Source organism: Camellia sinensis, chromosome 4, assembly GCF_055761805.1.
Source record: "Camellia sinensis isolate YWXY chromosome 4, ASM5576180v1, whole genome shotgun sequence".
In the NCBI taxonomy this organism is placed as follows: Eukaryota; Viridiplantae; Streptophyta; class Magnoliopsida; order Ericales; family Theaceae; genus Camellia; species Camellia sinensis.
In genome coordinates, this window is record NC_138964.1 from 193,621,893 (window position 1) to 193,635,037 (window position 13,145).

General features: G+C 35.0%; 2 protein-coding genes across 2 annotated transcripts; one reads left to right on the forward strand and one right to left on the reverse strand.

Moving 5' to 3' along the window:
• Positions 1-2,341: 2,341 nt before the first annotated feature.
• On the reverse strand, positions 2,342-6,230 carry LOC114280006 (GDSL esterase/lipase At3g27950). The gene is made up of 5 exons (XM_028222320.2): positions 5,829-6,230; positions 4,842-5,042; positions 3,989-4,167; positions 3,417-3,687; positions 2,342-2,684 (listed from the first exon to the last, which is right to left on the reverse strand). Exons 1-5 carry the CDS (start codon positions 6,085-6,087, stop codon positions 2,428-2,430), a joined length of 1,167 nt encoding a protein of 388 aa, XP_028078121.2. The 5' UTR covers positions 6,088-6,230; the 3' UTR covers positions 2,342-2,427.
• Positions 6,231-10,164: 3,934 nt separating this feature from the next.
• On the forward strand, positions 10,165-11,187 carry LOC114280007 (transcription factor bHLH35). The gene is made up of 2 exons (XM_028222321.2): positions 10,165-10,355; positions 10,700-11,187. Exons 1-2 carry the CDS (start codon positions 10,320-10,322, stop codon positions 10,940-10,942), a joined length of 279 nt encoding a protein of 92 aa, XP_028078122.2. The 5' UTR covers positions 10,165-10,319; the 3' UTR covers positions 10,943-11,187.
• The last annotated feature ends 1,958 nt before the right edge of the window (positions 11,188-13,145 follow it).

A 13,145-nucleotide genomic window follows, 5' to 3' on the forward strand; every position in this document is an offset into this window, starting at 1 on the left:
CCTAGGAGAAGGCGGTGGAGTAGATGGTACTGCTGTTTTTGTTGTGGTCACAGGCTCACAGTAGACGTGACATAAATGAGAGAGGAAAATGAGTGAAGGTATTAATTAAGTATCAGCACCGATGATGGAGTAATAGGTCTCACTCAGTGCTATAGTATTGTTATGTCAGTTTTTTTTTTTAAAAAAAAATAAAATAAATGTTACATCATTAATAATTATTTTAAAATATTATTTTTAATGATTTCTATCATTACTGTTGAGAAAATTATATAATACTGAAAAATCGCCATCAGTTTTCTTCAATGCAAATGATTGGTGCATAGCTACTACCACTGCATTTATCTTTCTTCAATACGTAGGTCCATTAACTTTAGAGGGAGGTAGTTGAGAAGTGATTACACATTCAATTGTGTTATTAGGGTCAGTAAGAAATTCATAAAATTCATAATTTGATCCGGTTTAATTTAATTTAATAAGTTTGGATTGATTTTTTGAATTTATAATTCAGTTTTAGATTGAAAAATTAAAAATTCATAATCCACGGAATGGTTTCAGATTGAACTCCACGATTCCGAATTAGAATTGATTCGAACTATATACAAATAGCTTATTAATTTCGCATAGTATTTTCTCTTATTTTATATATAAAACCTAAATCGAAATCTAAACTCGCATAGTATCTTCTTTTATCACTTTTATTTGTTAATTTTTAGTTTTAATTTATAATTATCTAAATACTTATGTGGAATCAGTTTTCTTATGATTGTTTAAATTTTAGAACAATATGTCGCTATTATGGAAAGACATGTTGTTAATGTGAAACTAATATGATGTTATGTTCATGTTTTTATGAAATTAAAATATTTAATATTTTTTTTGTTATTTAATTATATAAATTTGTTGTCCTAAACCGATCCAATCCGTTGGTTTAAATTGGTTCTATGATTTAAACAAATTAGATTTATTACAATTTTTTAATAATCGTAAATAACGAATTGATCTTAATTTTATCTCAATTCAAACCATGTTCAACCCCCTATGTTTAGGAGCTAAATTCGAGATGGCCCATACGGCGAATGGGCGAGCCTGAGCAGGACCGGTTCTGACATTTTCAAGACTCAAAGCGGAGTCTTAAAATTGGAGCATTTTATGTATAAATAATAATAAAAAATTATTTATTTAAATTTTTTACTTTGAAAATGTATAATGTAAATTTAAAAAATATATTTTTTTGATGAATAAGTTTTTTTTTTTTTTTTTCGATCAGCAAATGTTAATTATTAGTTGTTAGATTAGCACTTATGAAAAAAATCTCCCTACCCTTGGCAAAGCACCTAAGTGCTTGCACACTCTTAATTCAACCCCTTAATGGAAATAAGATCTATAAATATATATTTTTTATTTTAAAATCAAAATATTTCTTTTAATTTGAATTTGATAAAAATTTAAAAAATATATCGAAGATAAATTTTTATAAAAAATTTCACGAAAATTTGATGAAAGAGTTGAGTAATTCATATCAAATCAAGTTTTTTTTTTCAAGTCTATAATCAAAAAAGAAAAAAGGTTCAAGATGCTCTATTGACTTTTAATTTAGATAGTGAAGTTACATGAATTGATTTGAACTTTTATTTTTAGACCTACTAACACCATAAAAGTTTTTGAGACCGTTAAAATTTGTCAAATTGGGACAGGGCCGGCTCTGAGCCCGAGCAGCAAACGGTCCAAGTCAACGGAAAATCCACCTTATGTGGGAGCATGCTTTTTCCGTTCCGCGGAAGTGGGACATGATCCCATACCAAGGGGAGATATAGGGAGAAGGTGCCGAATATATCTGAAACCACAATGCAAACGATCAATGGAGGGCCAGCCAGGTAAACGCACCAAACCAAGTATACAACACTTTAACACTTGGTCTCCATTTTATTTATTTATTTATTTATTTATTTTTATCAACACTTTAGGATGTTAGTAAAATTAGTGTTCACAAGTGTACCACATAAAGGGTCACTGCTAATTCATCAGCTCAAACTTTTAACCTTTCCTCACATAGTCTCTGTTTACCCTTTGGTGTTTTAGACGTCTTTTATTGACATACATAAGCATCAGAGAGTCCCCTACGCTGATCACCCCACTTGCAGTGTCTGTTCTTTGAAGTTTTTCAAGCAACAAAGGCAAGCGTTTGTGTCTGTCAGCTGCCATTTTCTGAGTGTGGTAAGTTTTTCCCACAGACACCTAGAAAAATGTTGTCCTAGAGAATTTTTACTGTGAAGCACATGAATCCTTCTCAAGGCCCTAACCATTCCCTTTGTGATTTTGCATAAAAATTAACAGAAAATTATTGATATTTAAAATTAGTATACTTAAATTGCAGAAGCATTCTTGTTATGATATTTGAATATCCATTACAATTGTATATCATGATGATTATGTGTTTCGTGGGAGTGTATTATGACAAGCATCTGCAAGAGATCTGGGAGGGTCAGAGAAGGAGCCATTGACAATGAGCTTTGAAAGAAACAAGTTTGAAGCTTGAGAGTAGTGTATCCCATCCCAGCTAATGTGTTTTGATGGATCATTACAAGGTTTCCCATAGATTGTGCCATTCACAATTGCTGTGTTTCCACAATTTACATGATAACCATAGTAACTCCCACAACAAAATTTCATTGGATCTTCAAAACCTGCCCTCAAAATATACACCAAACACACAATTAGTTAGTTGTGCTTCCTCCTCCAATGGGCATGGTGATTGATTGCATTTCACTTTGAGCCCCAAAAACTTGCTAATGGTAAAATGTTGGTTTGGTACCATTTATAGTTTAGTGTTTTCTAGTTTAAAAATAAAAATAAAAAATAAAAAATAAAAAATTTGGTACACGTGTTTGAAGATATTGTTTTGAAAGCAACTAAAAAGGGTGGTATGGTAGGAGGTGGTTGTTAGAAGGTGGGAGGTGGTTTTGGCTGAATGTGGTTGTTGACAGTCGAAGATGGTGGACAGTTGACCATCTAAGGTGGTGGCCAAAGGTGGTTACTACCAGTGGGAGGTGGTTGCCAATCGCAAGAGGTGGTGGTCAAAGGTGATTATTGGAGGAGGTCATTGGCGATAGTGGCTGGTGATGATGATAAGGAGTGGGTGAAAGTAAAAAAAAATTAAACAAGTGAAGCAAACTTTTTGGGGCTTATAAAAATTTAGTAAATTTTGTAAGCACTATTTATAATTTTTTGACAATCAAAATCGATACCAAACAAATTTTTATTTACATTAAAAAATCCCATAAATATTAACAAAAAAACTATAAACATAAACGTTATCAAATATATCCTAGTTTTTTTTTTTTTTTTTGTCAACTAGTAAAAACTTTATAATGTAACAAGATTCAAACTCGGATATCATGCCATGAAAATTTACATACCTAGATTCTTTGCATTGCTTATGAGGGCATATTTAGCTGAATACACATCTACATATGTAAATGTGGCATTTGATAGTTGTGCCCTTAGCTGGGAGATCCTGTCCTTTAGCTGCTTGTTAAACTCCTCAGCCACCTCATTATAAGGCTTCACACACCCATTTTGGTCCAAGTTTCCAAGCTTTGGTGAGTAATAGATGACACTGTAAGGCAGACAACCGATTGGCCCAGTGTTATGTACCCAGAACACCCTTGCCCCTTCATAGTGTAGTTGCTGAAACATAGGTCTGAGAAATGTTAGTTTCATATGGTATAGACAAATTACTTAGAATCCTATGTTCATTCCTGCATATAAGGATGGACTTAGATGGGGTAAGGAGGTGATCGCCCCTTCACTACCATTTCAAAGACTCCCTTTGCTATATTAGTATTAGTTATTAATTATTTTTAGTTCATTACTTTTTTTAATATATATATTTGTTTTCTTATGTTAAAATTTTGGGTCGGTTCCTACCTGCGCTAACTCAATTTTAATAGTGACATGACAATATATAGCTAGGTGGAGTGTTGCTTACATGAATTGCTTGGGAGAACTGGTTTAGGACATCGGGAATTGATGCATTGGTTTGTTCTTCAGTGGTAGTTTGAAAACCATAGGCCAGGTCATTCTGGCCAATGTCAAACGTGTATATAGCCTTTACAAAGTCCTCTGGCATTGGAAGACTGCTTTTACATGGTGGAATCTTCTTTTTCCCTATATATATATGCCACAAAATTAATAAAAATTTAGAAATCGATAGCAGAAAAGGAATCTTCTTTTTCCTTTTTGTGGACTCCTCGCAAGGCTAACCATGCTGCCCATTGGACAGAGAGGGCCTTTCTTAATGGTCTTCTCCCCCTCAATTGGGTTTGTAATCCCCCTATCGGGTTGTGTAAGGCTTTAGCCTTGATCTAGTTATACAACTTTGTCTTTCAAAAAAAAAAAAAAACTAGTGCCTATACATGGTTAGGAGGTGAGTATTTCATGTCACAAGTGCATCAGTGTTGGGTGTACTCATGACATTTGAAGATTGGGTTAATGAATGGTCTAAAAAACATGAGACATGTTACACGTTAATCCCTTACATCAGATTGTTTAAAATCAACGAGGGGAGGAGGGGTATTTTTGGAACGTTAAAAGAATGTAGCAAAATTAAAATATTGGGAATCAAAATACAACAAAGGGCATACTTTGCGGGACCAAGATGCAACAGTAACCACATTTTTTATACCATCTTAGTGCACCTCCAAATGTGTTAGCACTGTATTGGAGATAGACATGAGTGGTGAGAACCGTTACACCAAACACAGATTTGAAAACATTTTCTGTCAAAACAGAGTGTAAAAATGAAAATTGCAGGGATGGGAAAAGAAAGAGGGAGAGCTTACCATTGTTGGATAATTGCTTGTAGAGGGCAGTGGTGCGAGACTTGAATTGAATGAAATGTGAGATTTGGATGCCCAGGTGGAATGGACTATACCCTCCTGGTCTGATAGATGAACCTCCTGTTGCAAAATTAGCACCATGACTAAAATTTGTCCCAATTGAATCCAGGTATGCACTCAAGTAGGGCACTCCCAATGTTTCAGCTGCACAAAAATGAACACTAATATTAATAATTTTGAAATTGTTTAAATTCATTTGGAGAGTTGTCCCAATTAGTGGCACCACTACATACAGAGCCCAGTTTGATGATCTGTCCTTTATTTTTTAAGCTATAATTTTTAAAGCCACAATGGGTAAACCATCTATGAAAAATCAAATAGGTATAATAGTCTTAGTTACAAGATTTTCATTTTTGATATCAAATGGGATGAAATCATACATATACAATTATCAAATCAATATGATTTTTTTCACAAATGATCTACACACAAGGAAGTGAAAACTAAACAACTCGAATGCCCAATTCATTGAACTGGATGGATCCAATTCATCTCTTTAATTGGAGAGAAATAAGACCCTATTAATTTTGTAAAAAAGTAAGGGGCTAAATCTAAAAAATGCCATTTTGTACGTTGCAGGCTATTGAAATGAAGTAACAATGGCACCTTTCTATCAACATTTTTCCTCAAACGATTAAAAGGGTGAAAGAAAAAAATAAATAAATAAATTTGAAACAAACTATTTTACTTTCTCACCAAATCTCATAAAAAATAACAAGATTTGACAAAAGTTAAAAACAAATTGAATCTCAAAACATATTACCAAGATTCTCCATCAAATATGGAGGGAATAAATCACACCCCCAAGGTAAAAGTTACTCTCTTATCTAAAAAGATGGTGAAAAAAATAAATTAGATCATAAATTGTGAAGGCAGACCAATGGTGAATTGTGAAGGTTGAGACAAAAAATGTGTTACTAAATTGCTTACCCATAAAATCTATGATGAGACGACCATCACAGGCCCTTCCAGATGGCTTCCCAAAGAAAGTTTCACCATTTGGTGGTGGGATTTCACCCAGAATCGCTGATCGTCCTCCTGTATCTGAATTTGAGTCTCCAAAGTTATATATCGTGTCGAATCCACAGCTCTTTGAAGCTTTAACACTGCCACCCATTTCTCCGCCGATCAATCCAACCACCACCACCAATACAAACACCCACATTACCCACGGCGGTGGCAAAACCATGGTGACTTCTCACCAACCTCCCTCCTCAGAAAGTTCTCTCAAGGAAGGCACACACATGTGACTCTTCAGTTTCTCACAAGAGTGCATATGCTATATCTGTAGCCTGTAGGTCACTTTACTGAAATGATTGTCAACTTTTCTAGCTTGGGGACGAACAACATGCGGATGTGCTTGTCTGATTCAGTTTTTAACAAGTTCAAAATTGATAATTAAAAAGTAAAAGTCAAAAATATATCTTCTATGGCTTCTCAATACTACATTTTGTTTAAAAAATGTATGGTACATCGAAAATCAATGGCTCAGATTGAGCCACATCATTAAAAGTGACCTGGTAAGCAGGTCACTTTTTATAGTTATGAGCTAAAATCATATTTGTTCATAACTAGAATCAAATTAATCATAACTTAGTTATGAACTCTCATCACTTATCTTATAACCATATCTCATAACCAGCACCATTTTGTTGATAACCAATATCACATATTTCATAACTACAATCACGTATCTCATAACTACATCTCATAACCAATATCCTTTAGCTCATAATCACACCACTCTGATCATAACCACTATCACATATCTCATAACTACTTCTCATATAGCTCATAACCACATCTTATAATCAATCCCTAACTCATAACCACATCTTATAACCAATCCCCCTTTGACTCATAACCAACATTACATATCTCATAATCAACACCCTTTTGCTCATAACCACATCACTTTGATCATAACCAATATCACATATCTTATAACTAATAACCACATATCTCATAACCAAATACCCTTTTGACTCATAACTACATCACTTTGCTCATAACCAAAATCACATATCTCATAATCAACAATCATATATCTCATAACCATTACCCACATATCTCATAACCAACACTCTTTGGCTCATAACTAACATCACATATATCATAACTACTAATCACATATCTCATAACACCCTTTGGCTCATAGTCACACCACTTTGATCATAATTAACATCACATATCTCATAACCATTAGTCATATATCTCATAATCAATACTCTTTGGCTCATAACCATACCACTTTACTTATAACCACTAATCACATATCTCATAACCAACATTCTTTGGCTCATAACCACACCACTTTGCTCATAACCACTGATCACATATCTCATAACCAACATTCTTTGACTCATAATCATACCACTTTACTCATAACCACTAATCACATATCTCATAACCAACATTCTTTGGCTCATAACCACACCACTTTACTCATAACCACTAATCACATATCTCATAACCAACATTCTTTGGCTCATAACCACACCACTTTACTCATAACCACTAATCACATATCTCATAACCAACATTCTTTGACTCATAACCACACCACTTTACTCATAACCACTAATCACATATCTCATAACCAACATTCTTTGGCTCATAACCACACCACTTTACTCATAACCACTAATCACATATCTCATAACCACATCTCATAACCAATACCTTTTTGCTCGTAACCATACCATTTTGATCATAACCACCATCACATATCTCATAACCACATCTTATAACTAACATCATTTTCACCAATAACCCCTAACTTTGATCATAACCAACTCAAAACCACTAACCACATATCTCTATTTTAGATTTACTTACTAAATACAATAAAAAGGGTAATATACAAACAATATACATTTTAAAATATTTATATACACATAGACATACATATAAATAATTTGACTAAATTTTAATAAAAAATGTGTTGAAAATTTTTATCTACGATTCACTACAAGAAAAGTGGGCTTATGAGACGGAACTTTTTTGCGACGGTACAACTTGCCGTCTTATGCAAAAAATGTGACTTTTTGAGACGGCATAACTTGCTGTCGCCAAAAAATGTGACTTTTTGAGACGGCACAATTTGTCGTCGCAAAAAATATAGTATTTGTGATGGCAGAAATTGCTGTCGTAAAAAAAAAAAGAGTATTTGTGATGGCAGAGATTGCTATCGCAAAAAAAAATAAAGTTTTTGCGACGGTACCAACTACAGTCGCAAAAAAAAAGAAGAGTTTTTTGCGATTATAATACGTACTGTTGCAAAAAAAATAAAAAAAATATATATATATATATTGTGGCTTTGAGACGGCTTTATATATATATAGTCATAAAATTGTTTAAATAAATGCAACGGTATTTTTCTGTTACAAAAAAAAAATAAAAACGAATTCGTCTTACTCTTTTGAACATTTCTCTTTTCACCCATTTTTTCATCTTTCTATCTCTCTTCTCTCTCTCTCTCTCTCGCACTTATCACTCTTCTTTGTCTCTCTATGTCTCTGTCTCTCTTCTCTTTCTCTCTCTCATTCATCACTCTTCTCTGTCTCTCTGTCTGTCTGTGTCTCTTTCTCTTTGTGTCTCTCGTCCATCTTTCTTTTCTTTATCTCTCTCATCTCTCTTCTCTTTACCTCTCTCACTTATCTCTCTCTGTTTCTCTCTCGTTTATCTCTTTTCGCTCTTCTCTCTCTCTCTCTCTCTCTCTCTCTCTTTGTCTATACATTTTCATCTATTTTTTCATCTCCATCTCTCTCTTCTCTTTCTCTCTCTCTCTCTTACTCATCACTCTTCTCTCTCTATTTATCTGTCTATTTGTCTCTCTCTCTCTCTATGTCTCTCACTCATCTATTTCTTCTCTCATTTCTTCTCTTTCTGTCCTTTTCGTTCATCTCTCTTCTCTTTATCTCTCTTGCCCATCTCTCTTCTCTTAATCTCTCTCATCTCTCATCTTTCTCTGTCTCTCTCGCTCATCTTTCTATCTTTCTCTCTGTCTCTCTATCTTTCTCATTGTCTCTATCGTTCATCTCTCTTCTCTCTATCTCTCTTTGTCTCTCTCGTCTATCTCTTTTCTCTCTGTTTCTTTTCTGTCTCTCACTCTCTATCTCTATCTCTATTTCTTTCTCTTTCTCTTTTTCTCCTTCTCTCTTCTCCCACTATGTTTGCGTTGCTCACTCTTTCCCTCCCGTATACTCTATTTACTGAGCTCCCTCTCGATTTATCGATCCACTACAAGAAAATGCACTTTTAGCGACCACTTTGTCTCTCTCTCGCTCATCACTCTGTCTCTCTTTCTCTCTCTCTCTCTCTCTCCTTTATCTGTCTCTCATTCATCTCTCTCTCACCACCCATCTCCTCTACCACCTTCACCACTACTGCAAACGCCATTCCACCACCACCACTACTTCCACTGTTGCCATTTCACCTCTACGACTACCATGACTACTACCATTGTCACCACTCCACTACCACCACTACTACTACTACTATTACCTCTCATCCACCGCCGCCACTCCATCTCCCATACCACTACCACAACTTCATCACTAATCTCCTTCGCCATCACCACCACCACCACCACCTCTTATCCATCACTTTCACCACTATTGTCGCTCCCTTTCCTCTACTACAAAAAATTTGTTTGGTTATGGTTTTTTAATAGAGTGTTGAATTGAGTTTTGAATTGTATGTGGAATTGAGTTTTGAAAGTTTGATGTGACATGTGAAATAAAAAAAATTGTTTGGTGATGAGTTTTCAAAACTTAATTCAACATATAAAATTGATAATCAAATACATAACTCATAACTCGATATCCGTATTTTTGATCAACAGTCATAACCAAACTATTTTTAAAATACTCAAATAAAAAAAATATTTTTTTTTCAATTAATTGTTTTTAAGTAATTTTTTTGAATATTTTTTTTTTCAAATCATTTTTTTTTTCAAACAACTTTTATGTCAATTATTTTTTGTCAATTAATTTTTTTATCAATTAATTTTTTAAGCATGTATAAACATTAAAAATATTAAAAATATTTAAAAAATTAAAATATTAAAAATATTTAAAAATTAAATATTAAAAATATTCCGAAAATCTACATCTAACAAAACCTCAATTTCCCCACTGTCTTTTCCCCGTCTTTCCCCCCTTTTTTTTTTCATTTCCTTTTAGGTTTGTAGAGCCCTAGTTTCGGAGCCCTAACCTTCGAAACAACACTGTCTCTCTCTCTCTTTCCCCCATGTCTTTTCCCCGTCTTTCCCTCTTTTTTTTTTTTCATTTCCTTTTAGGTTTGTAGAGCCCAAGTTTCGGAGCCCTAACCTTCGAAACAACACTGTCTCTCTCTCTCTCACGGAGGCGACGACGATCGGCGATAGTGGTGGCTAGCGACGATCGGCGATCGGCGACAATGGCGGCTAGCAGCGATCGAATCATCGATTCGAAGGTATTCTTCTCTTCTCTTCTATTCTCTTCTTCTCTGCTCTTCTCTTCTCTTCTCTTCATTGCTCTATGAGATTTGGACCTCTCTCTCTCTGTTTTTGATTTGTACCTCTCTTCTCTTCTATTCATTGCTCTATGACATTGGGAAGTGAAGGTGAAGAAGATGTGAGATGGCTTGACAGTGGTCTGCAGGAGGCTATGGATAATTTGATAAGTGTTGTGAAAATTTGAAAACTAAAATAAGAGATGTTATGAAAATCACAGAATCTATTAAAATGTAAATCAAATTAGAAAAATTGATGTTAGTCAATTTAATTTTGATGAAGTGTTGTGGTGATGTTGAATTAGATGGACAAGGCATCCATAATCAAAGATGCAATTGACTACATCCAAGAATTGCATGAGCAAGAGAGGAGGATCCAAGCTGATTTAATACAGCTTGAATCTGGAAAATTGAAGAAAAATACAGTTTTTGACTTGGATCAAGAGATTCCAACCTTGTCAAGACTCAAGAAAAAGGGAATTGATCATAGTTATGATTCAAGGAGATCAACCACTTCTTCCATTGAAGATCTTGAAGTAAGTCTTTGATTAAGATTTGATTAATAATTGTTTAGTTTCTGGATAATTTTGTTTTGGTTAGTTAATTTGTTCATAATTTATACTATTTTAAAAAAATGAATAGAGGGATAAATTGGACATATACATATGTATCAGTGATGTCATGTGCAGTTGAAATTCAATATTAAAAATCTTAAAAGTGATTCTTTGTACCTGGCCATTAAATCTTAGTTACACAACACATCACTTATTCTAAAATTACTTTAATAAAAAAAAAATCACTCTAAAGGATCCATACTAAAATTTTATATCAGAACTTATCCAAAAAATTTAGAAATGGGATTGTCTCCAACTGTCACGACCCAAACCCGGCCCTATGGGTTTAGCACCGTAACCGGCCAGTAATCCGAGATTACCGAAGGCCTGCTTAACAGTAATACAGTGAAACAGAGTACAGGGCCTGGCGGAAGCCAATACAGTAAGTAAATAGTGTCCATTGAGCTGTGACAGTCTGTATGCCAAAAAGATTTTTCATGCATTCATACATACACAAACAGTACAGTCTATACAAAATTTACAGTCACACAGTACAGGGACCTAATCCCTTGATAACAGTACGGTAAACATTCAGTCTATACAGAACAGTAAAACAGTACAGGAGGGGGAATTGTAAAAGACCCCTAAGCCTTAACAGATAGGCTCGGAACCTCGCAGTGAGGCACAAAGGTTGGCTTGACAAAACTGGAGTCTAACCCACGCTCCTAGCTCCGATCTGGTGGCTGAGCACCTACATATATATATATAAACAGTGAGCTAAAGCCCAGTGAATAACATAAAGCGTAAAGGGGTTTAGAATGAATGTCCTTACGGTAATGAAAACAGTTCAATTCAATCAGTATTTCAGTTGTTCAGTACAGTAAACAGTCATATGTGGTACATCCATTAGCATAACAGTAACAGTAGGTCTTAAAAGACCGAACAGTAATGATGGCCATCAGTCAGTAAACAGTAGTGGTTCCACGAGGGAACCGACAGAGAATTCTGTCGCAGTAACAGTAACAGTAAACAGTAAGTACTAAGGATGCCACAGTACAGTTCAGAAATAAAGGACATACATTCATTCAGTAAATAATACCAGTTCAGTAAACAGTTCAGTTCAGTATTCAAAAGATATCAGTTGAACATATCTTTACACAATTGTTACTCACAGAGTTCTGGGCTACAGTATGCTAGAGCGTGTCTCCCCAGTTGCCAACCCTACACAGTTCACAGGTTGAACACACACTAAGCTACACAGTTGGGAAATATCATAACTTAATCCCTAATTTGCCTTGGTGTGTTCTACAACGATATCCTCATCTAAATGTCTTAAACTAGGCCTAAGAATGCCTAGGATGGGATGAGGATGCAAAAATACACTTAGAAAACATTTTGCAAACTTTGCTGAAAATAGGGGCCTCGCTCGAGCGAGACTTTCTTCGCTCGAGCGGAAGTCCAAAATCAAAGGCTTCGCTCGAGCGAGGAATCCTTCGCTCGAGCGGTCTGCAAAACAGTAAAAATACTGGATGCTGAGATTTTACGCGCGATGGTCGCTCGATGGTCGCTCGAGCGGAGCCCTGGACAAAGGTGCTCGCTCGAGCGGGGAACCCTTCGCTCGAGCGAGGAAGCCAAATCTGGAATTTCCAGATTTGCCTCCCAAGCTCAAACCAAGCATTCAACCACTCCAAACTCGACCTCTTGGGCCCAAATTCTGGAAAACATAACTAAATTCAATGTATAACAAGTTTCAAAGCTCAATTTATGAATTCAAGCCCCAAAGGTGAGTCAATTAAAACCATATTCAAACCCATTTTCAAGAACAACATTCAAACATGCAAGGATGAGTTTTAAACCAAATTAAAGCTCCAAAGCTTGCTCAAATGAGCTCATTTCTTTTCAAAACCAGATGGAAACATGGTCTATAACAACAATGTGAGCATGCATGTACTAATGTCCGTGTAATCAACCTCAAAATGCAACAATACTAACATGCATGCAAGAGATGAGCTTCAATCCACCATTAATGAACCAAATCGTGACTTAGCTCTACAAATTAACATGAACCATGCAAGAATCCACTCAAAACATGAATAAGAAGACAATGGAGCTACCTTTAGTCTTGTATTTCAAGAAGGGAGCTCAAATATGCAATCACTTCAACAATTTCTTCAATTACCAAGCAATTTACAAGCAA